This window comes from Maylandia zebra, linkage group LG19 (assembly GCF_041146795.1).
Source record: "Maylandia zebra isolate NMK-2024a linkage group LG19, Mzebra_GT3a, whole genome shotgun sequence".
Classification (NCBI taxonomy): domain Eukaryota; kingdom Metazoa; phylum Chordata; class Actinopteri; order Cichliformes; family Cichlidae; genus Maylandia; species Maylandia zebra.
Genome location: NC_135185.1, coordinates 17497154 through 17513412, shown reverse-complemented (window position 1 = coordinate 17513412; position 16259 = coordinate 17497154). Strand labels below are relative to the sequence as shown.

General features: G+C 41.1%; 1 protein-coding gene across 4 annotated transcripts in view; it reads right to left on the bottom strand.

The window, feature by feature from the left end:
• The window catches only part of kif6 (kinesin family member 6), a 74250-nt gene that overhangs the window by 39652 nt on the left and 18339 nt on the right, over positions 1 to 16259 (bottom strand). For all 4 annotated transcript variants that reach the window (XR_013094689.1, XR_001167731.4, XM_004539903.5 and 1 more), the window contains exons 7-11: positions 13521 to 13727; positions 11584 to 11727; positions 11225 to 11311; positions 5272 to 5375; positions 1673 to 1778 (exon numbers count right to left, since the gene is read on the bottom strand). Coding sequence is in view for 2 of the 4 variants with exons in the window: in XM_004539903.5 (XP_004539960.3) it covers positions 1673 to 1778; positions 5272 to 5375; positions 11225 to 11311; positions 11584 to 11727; positions 13521 to 13727 (648 nt within the window). In the remaining 2 variants the exon portion in view is untranslated. The remainder of the gene's footprint in view (positions 1 to 1672; positions 1779 to 5271; positions 5376 to 11224; positions 11312 to 11583; positions 11728 to 13520; positions 13728 to 16259) is intronic.

Here is a 16259-nt window from a genome sequence, read left to right as displayed (position 1 = left end):
AAGGGCGGCGTGTCAACATTACACCTAGGATCTAATTAAATGGCAAATAACTGCAAAACTCTGTCTTCAGACTTTAGCCAGGCTATGGGAAAATCAGCCTTCAGCCATCAAAATCAACAACTCTGAGTAAAATCTGACATCACTAAGAAGTAAAACATTTTCAGAGTGAGATTTAGCAGCCACACACAATACCAAAAAGATATTTCCCGTGACTGCGTACAATACAATACATACAATACATTCCTAGTTAATGATTTTAATGTTGGCTATTTCAGTGAAATTACAGTGATAAAATTCTGATTAGTAACCTTCCACAGAGCCTTTAATTGCTTGAAAGCAGGAAATTCATTTAAATAAGTTTCAACCATAACTCAGGGGGTGACAGCTGGGCGAGCAGTTCAGAAGATGTGGGTCACCTGGTCAAAGCTGAGGTGATGAATGGTGGGAAATAAAAATTTTGGTGGTTTCATTAATTCAGTAACTGAAATGTGTGATCAAATTAGTAAAATAATTGCATATTTTAACAAACATGACAAAAAATAAATGATTAAATTTATGATGAATTCACTGAAAATCTGTTGCTCAAATCAAAAGAACCTAATTTTAAAAAAGACATTAACACCAGATTATAGGGCTGGTCGATATAACGATATATATCGGATGACGATATAAAAACGTCTATTGTTTCATTTCACGCTATCATTTGTTTCGCGGTGTCGCAAAATAAACTGTTTACGGCAATATTTTTTCATCGTTTTGATGGTCACTGTAGTGGCTATATTCATTTCTTAAAGTTCTCTCTTTCTTTTATATTTAATATAACCACACTACAGACAGACAAGCGCCTGTTTTTATGTGTTGTCGTTAGCAACAACAACGGTAAAACCATTGCATGTCCCCTTGTTCATATTCCACATAAACCTTTCACAATAAAGCTCAAGATCCTGTTGAGACTTTTCAAAATAAACTGAATCGCGTGACAGAGTATGCAGAGTATTTATGGATGAGAAGCAAAATAAACCTTAGACTCAGACGTTAGAACAGGCTTTTCCCTGCAGCACGCTGTGTAATAAATACTCACAAAGAAAACGGCGGCCGTTACAACTTGTCTAAAAATGTATAGTTTCATGCATCGGTTAAAACACTCGACTCCAGCTACACGACGCACAGGTGGAAACACACAAATCGAGCTGCCCGAGATTCACAGAATTTACAGAAAATGTAAAATTTTTGTGATTTATATCGTTATCGGGACAATAGATGTCTTAAATCGAGATATGAGATTTCGGTCATATCGCACAGCCCTACCCAATTAATGAAAATTGAAAAAAACTGTGTCTAACTGTCCCGTTCACCAGCTGAGGCGACTTAGCAGGACTGTGCAGATTCTCAGTCCTCCAAGTAATGGTAGTCTCACAGTGATTTTACCGAATAATACGGGTAATGACCGATGCCTTGTTTCACACCTTGGGTCATGTGACAAGGCACATGATCAATAATGGGTCAACAACACTCTTAAGGGACAATCCCCAGTTTAAAACTCTCCACCATTTGGTTTTAAAACTGAAGAAGACTCTTGGATGAGAGGTGAGTGTCTTCACAAAACTTAAGTCCAGTCACTTTCTTTCCAAGCTCCTTAGACTGTACACATAGGTTACTGTGAATACATTACCTTTAGCAGGGAGAAGCAGTGCTGGATCTTTCTCATGTCTGGTCCCAGTGACAGTGTCACATCTGGATCGGGATCATCCAGATAAGCCTTAACGAGCTCCTCCAATCTAAACACGTGCACATAAACACACAGAGACCATCTAAGCAGTGCCACACTCCCTCTTATATTCTTCCTCACTCAGCACTTAAACAGTTAAGATATACATTTGAGTAGTTTAAAATGTGGGTCTGGTCAAAGAAAACTATTTACTTAAACTTGTGTTTCAGCTCCACTGGGCCGGACTGTTGATAAACTATCATTAAACGATAGTCCAAACATTAGTTCTTCAAGATCTGGAAGCGGCCACAGGAAAAGAGCAGGAGGCAAGTGCCCAAACCCATCCAATGTAGACACGACAGTGTGTGGTTTTTATTTTTTGTTCAACACAAGAACATGCAAGGTTTACATGATGAAGGACTTAAAACAAACGCAGCGGTCCTGTTTCAGGGTCCTGCAAGACATCAGTGGTTTCATGAACCTTAAGAATGCCCTTGGATGCAATGTTCAATACTTTGCAAGAGGAAAGAAATACACACTGGAATCGGAAACTTTCCAAGAAGTGGCTCAACTGTGTGTGATGTGAGCCGTTATCAAGCAAGTGTAGCAAACTAACACTGCTTGTTAAAACATTTACTTTGACTTTAGCTTGTATAGAAGTGGACTGACACTGGACTGTCTGGAGTTTTGATCTCCTCCATACCCGCTTCACACCCTGGAGGATGGGGCTGTGGCCCCCCCACACTCCCTAGCAGATCATTACATGGAGAAACCTTTGGAATGCAAGCATGCTGATCCACACAGGTATGCACACATGGGTATTCACAGACGCGGACTAAAGCTTTCTTGGCTGCTGCCTCAAAGCACACTGTGCGCTGTCTATCTTGCGTGCTGCACAATATCGTTTATTACTTAGTAAATACTGATATCTATGACTAGCTAGTTTATTGTGATGGTGCTTTGTTTTCTCTATTATTATGTTGCTCTTTGTTGTTTGCTGTCTCCTCTGTTTGTTTGTTTGTTTGTTTGTTTGTTTTTTCTCCATACAGGTGACCCAGGAGTTTTTTTTTTTTTTTTTTGTCTCTCTTCCCCCCCCTTCTCACCGTCTCTTCTCCCCTTGGGTTTTCTTTCTTTCTCTCCCCCTCTCTCTCTCATTCATTCCCCCTGTCCTATTTATTAAAAAAAAAAAAAAAAATGACAAAGGATGAACTGAAGCTCTGCCATCACGTAATGTCGCATACTGCTGTTTCTGATGTCATTTAAAAAAAAAAAAAAAAAAAAAAAAAAGAAGTGGACTGACACAGAAGTGTCTTTTGGAAACACAAAAGCCCAGCAGTCCCGAGGATGTGTGTGCGTTTGGAACTGTGACAGTAAATAACCCAGGATATGTGCAATCGATCAGCGCAGGAAATGAGTGGGGACATCAAATAGAGAGGAAACGACAACAAAAAAACTCCAGCAAATGTGGTCATAATAGATACTATTAAAGATTCCCAGTGTGAGTTTGGCACAAACAGAGGCAAATCAAGGATAATCACCTGGGTAGAGAGGAAATAATAAAACGGGTGAACTGTGGGGGCGAAGGCATGGGAAATGCATCAGCATTTGAGGAGCAATCTGCCAAATCCTCCATGAAACCTCTGGTCTGAACCCTGGCCCTGCCCGACTGCCTGGGTCAGTCTGCCACTTGAGTACAGCAGCAGAAATAAAGCAGCGCTGGGAAACGCCATGAGATCTGGTTAAGCCGCACTGAGCAAGACTTCAATTCAGCACCAATGTGAAGCCAGCACCATAAGTTATATACGCACATTAGGCAGTCCCCAAATACTTATAAATCACCAGACATTTTTCCTTAAGAATCTGTGGGTTTGAGCTTTGCAAATACAAATTACAGTTCATAAAGTATACTCTGCACTTTTCTGTGTGTCTGAGGATCAACACAGCACTCTCTAGGCCTGAAAATGAAGGAAACGCTTCAGTGAAATGCAAAACGACTATCCCAACAGACCTCAATGTTAAATATTCAGCTTTACATCAGAAATAGACATGTTCACAGTTAACTACAGAAAATAGTTTGGTCTCCACTCCAATGATCAAATTAATAATTATAATAATAATTTGATTATAATATTAGGGGCTGATGAAACAATGAAATTGTTTGTTACTTAGCATTAATTAGCAGGTACCTGTACTTCTGTGTAGCACCTATACATACATGCCAACCCACCTGATTTTTCCGTGAGAATCCCGAATTTCAGTGCCCCTCCCGAAAATCTCCCAGCACCACGATTCTCCCAAATTTCTCCCGATTTTCTCCCGATTTTCCACTCGGACAACAAAATTGAAAAACTATATCCCAGATTGGCCCAGCCAATTCCAGTTTCCAACAATGGCTACTACTACTGCAGCTACTTAGCTCAATATTACTCTTTACTCTTTTACTTTTAGCGTATTTTCAGGCGAGAATGTAGCTGTGCAAACTTCAAATATCTGAGCCGACGAGAACAGCAAACTCCCAGCACATTGTTTTCAAATTCGGTCTTTCGCTACTCAGGTTAAACATGATATATAAGTCACTTAAATAACTTAAACATGTTATTGTTTGGCCTTTTTCAGTGTTTTATTTGTTCATGAGTAAATCGATTTGGCTGAGATTAAAGTTATTAGATTAGATTAGATAAAATAAAACTTTATTAATCCCTCAGGTGGGTTCCTCCGGGGTTTTCACACAGCTGAATAAACGTCAAACAGAAAACTGATTAAACAGAAGTGTGAGATGGTTGAAAATCTACGGCAGCGTCTGGTTATATTTTAGATAGTAAGGAGCAGACGGCAGAGTTTCACTTCACCGAAAGATCTCGTGATGTAATTCTGAAGGCTAGACCATCCAATTTCACCGTCACTCATTTCCAGTCTACCCAGCTTTCGGAGGACCTGGCCCACTTAGAGCGCGAAGGCCGGGTCCGGTCAGGTGGACGCAGCCTCTGAATTTGGACACCCCCGCTGTTTCCGGCCGGACAATGATAATGGTGTCATTTAACTTATTTTATCCGATAAATAAACATTGTAAAATTCAAGTGTTTTGTATATATATGTATATGTATACCACCCCCCCAACAGCCCTTTTGAATGTCTCCCTAATTCTGAGGTCTCAAGGTTGGTAAGAATGCAGCTATACAGTTTGTTGATGCAGCTTGCAAACAAAACCGCTTAGTGTTTGCGCTTAACCTTCCACCCTCTAATCCAAATATGGTCATATCTGACTCAGTGAAACTAAATGGCACGAAGATTTTAACTAAGCACTAATTAGCAATATCTGTGTCTGTGTGATCTTCATCTGATCATCTTCTGGCACAGAAAACAACATGATGATGGTGATAACACTAATGCAGAACCCACATATCATTATGTGACGTCACACCGGCTACTTCCATCTTTTACATACAGTCTGTGGAGCTTGGATACACGTTTGAGCTGCTCTACATTCTTAGTTAACTCGAGAACAACATCTGACGATGCAACGATTAAAAGTACGAGGACTTTAAAAAGTAGAGGTGACGTACTTCTGGATCTCCTCTGGAGTTAGTCGGTCGTCTCTCTGCTCTCCAGTCACCATGGCCAGCTCCTCCTTAAGAGACAGGATCTCTCTTTTCAAACTTGCTATCAGCTGAAATACACACCATATACACAGAAAGTGGGGATTAATGCACACATTTGCAAGTACAGTACTCCACACAGACAGACGCTCATACACAAGCACGTGCAGACAGAAACTATCCAGCTGCTGCCAACTGATGAGACAATCCTGCTGAAAATAATCTTGCGGCTTATGTTGCTGATGCTTTCTGAGGTCAAACCTAAGTGATTCCAGACAAGTGGATACTCGAAGAAGAAAAATGCAGAAAGCAAAACACAAAATAGCATTAAACCTCAACGGTGGCTGTCTCTCCACACGTGTTTGGTAAGGACTCAGCAAGCCAACAGGCTGCTGGCTGTCCGGGTCTGGTTACTCTATATATACGTATAAAAAGAAAAGTATGACACCAAGCCCAGACACGGATTCTTAAATAAGTACTTAGATAGCCAGGTTTGGGAAAAAAATAGTTACAAGAAGAATTTATATTAATGTTTAAAAAATCATAAGCCTGAGAAACACTACTGATCAAAAAAGGTGTTTTTATTTAGAGCAAGAAGCCTCGTTCGAGTGATTTACACTGACAGCAGTATGCTTGTTTATCACTGAGAACCAAGGCTCCTAGAGAGATTTTTTTGATTAATGAGGCTCAATAACAAAAGATAAAAGTGAATTCACCACCACAACCTTTACTCTCTGGAGATAAGTCTGCCTCTTTTGAAAGGCTCTATGCCTAAAGAGGTCAGTCTAAGCAGCCTCGTGTCAGTCTAGCAGAGGATTAACTGCCATCTGGCTACCTAACACGTAAAGGATTAGTCAGTCAGTGATCACAGATTTGGACACTGCTCATCTCATGGGACAGTGTCAGTTCAGCTTGGTTTCATGAATGTGTTAATGCTCTATTAACTCTGATTAATTCACTAAAACGCGAGATACCAGTGACTCTGGTGATACTGGGGATAATGGTATGATGAGACATGATTTGGTTAATCGTTTAAGGTCCTCTGAACTAATACTGCCAATCACCCACAAAAACATTTTAAACAGGAAATGTGCTTCTTATCCTTAAAGTGTCAGACTGATCAGGGAATTGGCTCCACACGAGGAAAAGATTTGTGTGCAGAAAGAGAACAAATTGTTACAACTTACAAAAGATTTTACTGCATGCTTGCATCATCTTAACACCAAAAGATAGATAAACATTTGACTCTGTGATACTTTGATCAGCAGCAAATTCATTTTTTATCCATTATGACCGTGTTTCTCTATAAAAGTAAAAAAAGAACCTCTACTTTGCAGATGTGTAATAATGCAATGACATGGGACCAATTCACCACAACAGTTACATTGTGCATAGGCAGTACAATATTAAACAGAGAGAAGAACACTAATCAGGTGATTTCCTATGAGCAGCACTTGGGGACAGTGGGAAGGAAAAACTCCTTTTAACAGGAAGAGCTCTCCAAAATAACCAGGTTGAAGGATGATGAGCAAGAGGTCAGAGGTGAGTCCAATTCTCATGTGCCACGACCTAACGTAAAGTGCTATGGTAAACTGAAAATGTAGATCCGGACAGCAAAAACATTGTGAATGACTGGCTCAATAACTTGGTATTTACACACTGGAAATCTGTTCAAAAAGAGGAAACAGTCCCAAAAGAGAAAAACAGAGACATGCAATTACATGTTAATGGTGGGGAAAATAGTCAAAGTCAATGGATCATGAAATTACTGAAACGAAGCCAAACCCACTGTAATAAAAATTTTACATAAATCCCCAAATGAAACAACACACTAAACCCTCTAAAAACACAAGTGGCCATTGTTCTTTTTGCTAAAACCCCCTTACTTAAGGGTAAATCCTACTTAAATATCTCAACAGCAAAGAGCAAAGGGAATAGAAATTAGCGACTGTGTGCAAGTGTTAGTCAGTGCCACTCCTGACACAGAACTGCTAAAGAGTTAAAGGTCAGTGAGAATTAAATCAAGGACAAAGGTCAGACTGAGTGTCAACCTCAAACTGAAAAGCCAAAGCAGCCAGACACTCGAACACAACTTGAGACGCTTCTGAAAAGAAACAGATCTGTTGTGTGTTTTTGGAAAGGCGTGACTTTGCTGTTTCAACCTCGATCACCCCACATCATCCCATCCCTGTATTTATTGTATGCTTTAACACCAAACACCACATCTGACCACTCTTCACCAGAGCCGCTCCCTGTATCTCCTTTTTGGAGCTCGTGGTCTGATGTAATTCTTCCAGCTGCATCCCCAAAAGCTGCCCACCAGTTGTTGGTCAGCAGAATTGCGCAGTCTATTTCAGAGCGCCAAGCCCACACTGGCACCACAGTTTCAGGGCAGGCTCTGAATAAAAACGGACTCAAACCATGTGACTGATGATGTCAGCAAACCCTATGGAAACCCAACAACACAAATCTGATGATAGAAGAAACATCTAGATGTTCATTTTCCCTCTTTCTCTCTACCTTTATGTCTGTCACAGTCTATGTACTGACAAACACAATTAACTTTGAAACATTAAACAGGCCTAACTTTAAATTATACCTCCTCTTCTTGAAAACATACCCTCTATCCTGTGCACATAACCACCCACACTAAAGTGTAAGCACTGCAGTATAACCCGCAATATAACCACAGGTTACACCTTAAAAATGTATATGTGCAGCGTTACGCAGTATGCCACTCACAAACATGCTGCTATTATGGGGCCTCTTTTATAAAGGAAGATTAGGCAAAATTTCCCATTACAACTAACTGTGTGCTAGGTTTTCATCCTCCACAACAAAATGCGAACACATGGGCTGAATTTCTTGTGTCATATGGCACTACTTTGGTATTACAGACTAAAACAAGAAGCACTGCATTGAACCAGTGATTCCCAAGCAGGAGTACGAGTAACCCAAGGGGTATACTACTAAAGCACCAACTTGGGGTACAGCTAATCAGAGCTGTCTTTTAAAGCTGGATGTTGTTTGCGTTTTTGTGAATACTGGCTTTAAGTTTAAGAGGGCCCCTAAGTTAACCTCTGCACAAATGCATAACCTCAAGCCAACATTTTTAACCCTTTTAAGAATTAAAGAAATATAAATAATGGGAGCATTAACACATAAATGCATCAGTGCGATGTGACTGTTACAATAGCTGCTGACAATCTCCACTGATGAATGCAGATTGGGATCAGCCGGGTCTAATTGAAGGATTAACGCCAACATCAGTGCTCTTAGAGGAACTAACCGATGCAGCCTTATATGGTGCGGCCACTGTGGCTGACTTAATCATCATCACAGGTCACTTTCAACACCTCATTCTTTGCCTGTCAGTGAGAGACGTGTTCAGTGTTTTGTCTGGTCTGGCTGGTTTCCTGCTCCTCAGGATTTGAAGCCTGCAGGCTACAGTATAGGACCAGGACCAGACAAATCATTGTGAAAAGCAAACTTCAGGTTTTAAATCACCAAAGCCAGCGACTCCAAGACACAGTGCGCCTTCAGACGGGGCAGGCCAAAAATTGGAGTCAGTGTGTCCCCCCCAAACCACAATAAATGACATCACTCTATTCTGCATGCTGCGCTGCTGCTTGCTTTGCATTTTCCTCAGTAAACTGGGCCGAGAGATAGATGAGACAGAAGCAATGAACATAAAATGAGAAATACACTAAAAATCCATAAACAGAGACAAGAGGTTTGCCCATGGAGGTTGGGTTTGCCTGGAGCTGTAACTGTGCCGGACCCGACTGGGAGCAGCCAGACACTGTCACAATTACTGAGCCGGCCGCAGACTCTCTTAAAAATACCTCTGTGGGGTTTGCAAGTGGCCAGCCAACTCTTAGCAGCAGCAGTAATACAGTAGCTGTCGATAGGTTGGGAGCAGAGGAGGTATATACAGGAGTGATGACTCGCTACCATATATCTGCCCATTAGGCCTTTTTAACAACTACCAGGTTTGCAAACTGCAACAGTGGAAGGTGTGACAGGTATTCCAAAGTATCTAGTATAACTAGAATTACTATTTTGTTACTGTTTTTGAGAATTTAAATAAATTATTTCTGTGAGGCAAAGAGTAGCTTTGTTAAGAACAGTGTTATATAGTTTACCACAAATAGTGAAGGAGGGGCATCGTGCCAGAGGTTAACCTGGCTGTGATTATGTGATTTCCTATTATTAGTGAATGAAATAACAACAAAAAAGCCCCCAAGAGCTCAAAGCAGTCTCTAGGCTGCATTACCTTTTAAGCTAATAGTTGTTATGATCCTGGGTCGGTGATCCAGCATTTTGGTTTTTTGTGTTATCATTGAGCTTTGTTTTCTTCTAGGTTTTGACTGATAGGTTGATGGTTTGTTTTGTATTTCTAGTTCTCAGGTCCCTGTTTTCTGTCCCCTCTGTGTAGTTTCAAGTCTGTGCCCTTGAGCCAGGTGTATTTCTTGTTTTATTGTGAAGGTCCGTGTCTTATGTCAGTGTGTTGACTTTGCGTTTCCTCGTGTCTCCTTAGGTCTAATTTCTTCCGGCTGTGTTCCCACCTGTTCCTCGTACCCTCATGTTCTTGCCTGTGTATTTATAGCAGGTGTCCCCAATCCCAGTCCACGAGGGCCGGTGTCCCTGCAGGTTTTACATTTCACCCTGGGTCAACACACCTGAATCATATGATTAGTTCATTACCAGGCCTCTGGAGAATTACAAGACATGTTGAGAAGGTAATTTATCCATTTAAATCAGCTGTGATGGATCAAGGACACATTTAAAACCTGCAGGGACACCGGCCCTCGTGGACTGGGATTGGGGACCCCTGATTTATAGTGTCCACTGTAAGGCACTCCTCTCCTCCTGATGAGCCCTGTTTTTTTGTTAGTTTTTGTCCTGTGTTGCTACTTATTTGTGTAGAGTTTATATCCCCTGTAGGCTTTGTTATTATAAGTAAATTAAATGAACTGTTATCAGGTATGTGATTAATGAGTGTATTTTAGGGATGAGGTTAGGGTTAGGGCTGAAATACATAGCTGGATTGTGTATTACTGCGGGACTGTCATTCTACTAGATTTCATCCATAACCCGGCATGTAGCATAAGTCCACCTTTCACGTTCCTCAGGAACGCCGCGGGACTTGACAAATCGTCAGTATATAATGCCTCGGGAGTGAGAACGGGCTGCCACTCTACACCCCTACAAGTTTTAATCAGAATTTATTCAAAACTTCCTGAGGTATTGCTTATTCCTTGCTAAATTAATAATTACCAGTACCACCCGTGAAAAAGTATTATTTGTTAATCCCAAATATATAGATACCAAATAAAAATAATGATGTTCAGCCGACTACCCACTCTTGGTTTAAAAAAAAAAGTCTCCTCATAACTACATCTGGGGAAACACTACTCAGTGAGGAGTGCAATGTGTAATTTCTGCTTCCTTGCATGACTGTGTGAAGGACATATGTATACACCAGCTGAATATTTTCTCAAGAGGCTGGGAATTATTGGGAGAGAATATGCCATAACAGAATTGGAGGCATGTAAACAAGACAGAGAGAGATTGCAAACAGGACGTGTGAGCAGTCTAAATATCACAAGATGGACGGGCGTCCACATGTTGAGGGTGGAAAACGGCTTCTTTCAGACTGACTGTGTCACAATGGAAAAACTAACTTGGTGCTGGAAACCCAAAGAGGACACTTAAGCACATGGTGGGTTACACTTAGTTTAGAAACTGGATTCTCACTGCTGTTCATTTGCCGATCAATTTAAGGTCTGGAAGCTTAAGGGAGGGTCTGGCCAAAATAAAACGGCACATTAAGTCATGGATCTGTGGTGTGATTGTGCAGCTCAGCGTCAGAATTCCGAGGGCCTGGCGAAGCAGCGCGAGCGTCTGATTGTCTCACCAGCGCAGGATCCAGTTCTTCGTTCAGTATCGCCTCGTTCTTGATGACAGCCACACGTTGTGCGAAGCGACACGTCGAGATGGACTCCTGAGGAAAATAGTTTGAAAAATCTGTCAGTGATCTGATCTGTCAATAGGAGGGGGAAAAATGAATACCCCTGATTACACCATAATTTTGTAATCATGTGATACTGTACATTTCCTCAAAGGAATGCATGCAGAGACTCAACAAAGGTAACAACAGTTTCTCTACGAAGCCCACCGACAAAAGTAGTGTCCTAAAACTACAATAAAGTATTGTTTTTTGAGGGAATCTAAGAGACTTGTGTCTGAACATGTCCTCATTGTAACCATGCTTACCTCGAGGTTCCTTCTCTCAACTGCCATAGTGGCAATCATGGTGGTCATGCAGTTGCCCCCAAGACTGTCCCTCAGAACAGACGTTAACATGGAGTTTCTGTAGGGAATATGGGAACGATTCTTCTCTGACAGTGCTATGATGACCTGAGGAAGAGAAAAGTGCTGACATGACTGAGAAATACCACGCAAACCAGGGAAAAGTTGGCACACGGCTCATGATTCAAAAGGCTGCCATTATTTTTGCATTATTTCTACAGTGTTAATCACATCTTCACTACATGAGACCTTTCTATCTGTACGCTGCTTACAGAATTCTACTGGCCAATCAGATATACATCTGTATGAAGAGCCGACGAGGGACGAACTGCAAAACAAAAAGCTTGAAAACAAAAATCGGGCATTCTCAGCCAACAGTTTAGCTTTTTAATATGTAGACTGGAAATGTCCACGCCCAAATCCTACAAATATGGGCCAGAGACTAAAAGACTACATACACAGAAAAAGGGTAAGAGTCATGTGTTGAGTAGCATTGTTGGGTTTATTACCAATGGGCTTAAAAAGCTTAAAAATTAAGCCACTGATGAAGTGGCAAAAATTGCAGTTTTTCTAATGGCCACTTGAAGCTGGCTCCAAAATCCCTTTAGACTTTCATGTTAAGATTTCCAACTTTACAGCATTAAAGAGCCTATTTAAAGCCTGGCCTCTTTTTTGACCTCTATGGATACGTTTTAACATTTGCAAGTGAATATTATTTATAACTGCTTAACATGGATAACTGAGATAGGTGTGCTGACACAGTCTGCCACCCTTCATCCATTAGTTTGGCCATTAAACTACATCTTTACACAGTGTTTGTGTGTGTGTGTGTGTGTGTGTGTGTGTGTGTGTGTGTGTTTGTGTGTGTGTGCGTGTGTGTGCAGTTGATGCCATTTGGAGCATTTTCAATGGCTTATCTGTGGTATATAGCAGCGGTCTCCAACCTTTTTTGCGCCACGGACCGGTTTATGCCCGACAATATTTTCATGGACCGGCCTTTAAGGTGTTGCGGATAAATACAACAAAATAAAACTAGTACCGGTACCGAAAAAAAGAAAATTTATTCATAACACACGTGAAAAGACCAAGTAAAAACCGAGTAAACAATAAAAACGATAACAAAATAACGCTGAAAACCGATAAAAACCCTGAAAACTATACATTTCACACCTGAGCCTCAACTCTCGCTGCCCGGTACCAAACGACTCACGGACCGGTACCGGTCCGAGGCCCGGGGGTTGGGGACCGCTGGTATAGCGCATCCAAGCAGTCTATGCTTCAGTTTAGTGAGTAAAATTCAACCATTTTATTAGTCCTTTATTTGTTACCTGTTACTCAATATGTGTGTCTGCGCATTGCATCTGTTCAGTTTATGAATGCAGTTTGCTAACCAAACTGCCTCCATTCTCAACAATGTAATGAATTGTACATCAATTGTTACTCTTTAAAAAAGCAATATTCTACACTACTTATTTACTCAATGTAGAAAGTAATTTATTTCTCTACTAGTTTTGCAGTACTCTGCAAAATCTCCAGGGATAAACTGTCAACCTGGCGGAGTGTGCACGATATCATAGGAAACACACTGCAGCCACTCTCAGTATATGAGTGCACAGTGTCTTTGAGTCAGCCCAGGGCTTCAAAACGGGCCTTCACAAATCAGTGGGAGATTTCACAGTGGCTATTTCCATCTTTTTTTATCCAGTCAATGTTATTAACTCACAGGGAGTAGTACAAATGAAGCAACTGAAGTCCTTGGGGAAAGAGCTAAATTTCTGTTTGGTATCAGTAACAAGAAAACAAACATTAAACCAACTGATAGATTATATCTTTACACTAAACATGTTTTTTTTTTTATTCTAATCTGTATTAATATATAACAAAGAAAAAAAAGAGCCTACCTGTTCCAGGTAATGGAGAGAGAGGTTGATATACTTTGCATCGGTGAGCAGCTGCCCATTTAAACCAGTCTTGCTAACTCGGTCCGATCCTGCCAGATCCACCAGGTGGAGCTTGGATCGCCGCAGGGTGGCTGAACCAGGTTCACGCCTGCATAGGTGCACAGTGAATATACAGTGGGAACGAGTGGACGCCTGGTTCATGGGAGTCTGAGGATGACAAAAGTGGTCAAGTGACAAGAACAGATTTTAAAATAATGTTGCAGTTGCAGGTTTGTGAGAGAGTAATAATCCTGAATCCTGATAAACTGGCACACGTGGTGAAACCAGAAAAACAAAGGGGGGAATTAATTCTTCATTTCTGGTATTTTCCAATTCAAACAACAACAAAAAAACACGTTCCCTTTGATTCTTATTTTTTTCTTGTTCCCACTCATTTATAGATCAAAGTCACAGCATGTGCAACCAATGCGCGGTGAACACATGGTAGCGGCTTGACAAAAGCTGAGGCTGATTTTCAGAAGGCCACTGGAACAGCAGAAAGCAGGTTGAGACCAGAAGGAAACAGAAATAGAGCATGAGTCACTCTGCACAAACAAGTTTTATTAACTAGAGGAGGATGAGGGCATTGCTGACAGAATAAACGGAGGAAATGGACATTCACTGACATAGCGCTGAGCATGCACTTCTTGCAGTTTGAACACATGATGCAGGTTTTATTAAGCAGCTTTTAATTAGAAAGGAGGTATGACACCTCCTTTCTAATCTCATCTTGTAACTCTCAGTCATCTAAGATATTGACATGAGCCACTTTTTCTCACTGCTAAAAAAGATCACCATAGACAGTCTAAAAAAGCTGCTCTGACTCTGACTTACTCTCGGCATAAAAGTGCCAACACCTGACTGTTAGGGTCATGACAGCTAGTGACAGATCTTTCACTATCTTAACCCTCTGCTGTCATCCCTTTCCTCAGTGCAAATTCCCTTCACTCTACACATGTCTATCTTTTCTCCATATTGTATCCCCAAAGTAACGTGAGGCAGCTCTTATATGTTGAGCTGGGATCGCATTTCTAATAGTTTTGCATAATGGGTCAAGGTTGGGGATAGTGTGTCCATGCTAAATTAGAGAATTTACTTCAGGAACCCTTTTCCATCTGTAGTCTTGTGGATATGGATATATGTTGTGGGACCTACCATGTAGACAGATGGAAAACTTGAGGTGGAAAACAGAGCAGTGATGTAAATGATAAGTAAGGATGATTATTAAATCAGAAAAAGCAAGACAGGGAGAAGCTGGCACAAGGGAGGCTTGCAGAAGCACAGCAAGCTAAAGATGTTTAAATATAGAAAGCATAAATGCTCAGGTTATATCCTGTCTTTTGCCCTGTGGCATTTGGAATGGGCTTCAGCCCCCCTTCCCGACAGGAGGGAAATGGATTGATGATAGGATGGATGAATGAACAGATGGATCATAGTTCCAGAAGTCATAGAGTAACTTAGCATATAAGCATGCAGGCACACTGGGGACACAATGGATATTAATAGTTATAAACAATGTGTCCACAGGGGAAAGTATCCCTATTCAAAACATATAAACTATGGAGTAACATCAGTAAAGTACAAGTTGTCCTCAATGGAGTCATGTCCTTTATTCTCACACATGCAGACCTTATGATAACCTCACACTAACCACACACAGTGTCGCAGGGGATCAACAGAAAGTGGTGCTACAAACTGCTAAATATATAGAGTTTGCTGATCCAAAATACTGAGAGGGAAGCTGAAATTTGGCTATTTGTGTACAAACATGTAAATAATTTTGATTCTGATTGGATTCTATTCTGGTTCTATGCACCCAGCTCACCCCCATAAGTTGGAGGGGAAATCTGAGAGAAGAGGAGAGGTCTAAGTCCGACATCGATGTGAAGCCGAAACAGAAAAGAGCAAATGAGAGGAAACCTTTCCTTGTGAAGCTAAGGTGTGTTTTTTTTTTTTAAGTCCTGTTCAATAAAGTTGTGGAGGGGATTGTAAAGTCTCAAACCGAGTGAGCTCACTGCCTGCGGAGTGCGATGTGATCCGATGTGTCATCTATTAGCCACATGGCTGGGAGTAACAGAAGAAAGAAAGCATTGCTTTATTGGAGGGTCTGCATGGAGCAAGGACTTGATTCTGGCAGAGACCATTTGACCATGTGGAGGGTTCTTTGTTTGCTTCAGGCTCAAGAGAAACCTTCCTGTGATGAAGTCCCAAAGAGGACGAGTCAACAAAAGTCTGAATGTGGGTGGACAGCGGTGGGGTCTCCCCTGCTGCACATCGCAACCCTTTAAAAGTTTTATAATGAGACTTCTGAGAATGTGTTTGCACTGAAATATCCCTGAAGGTTTCACAGCAATTGACATAGGAAGCGTGTCAACCAAACAGATGCAAAACAAATGTAATATTGTTCAGGGTCCGGGCTCTGACACTGAGGGGGTCGCGGAAAGATCACATACAGAGTTATTTTCCACTCTTTGTGATTGTCCCACCGCCATTAATATAACCTCTGCTGAATTAGTCTCACCTGTGATCAAGTATTCTGTCCATCTCATTACTAGACTCTTATGTTTAACCTCGTCTGTTGCCAAACAGACTTGTTCTTGTCATAGTCGAGCAGGTGCTGTATTGAATTGTATTTTTATTGTTTCTAGTTTTTTTTTCTTCCCTCGTATTTTTAATTCCGCTGAATCCTTAATGTCCTTA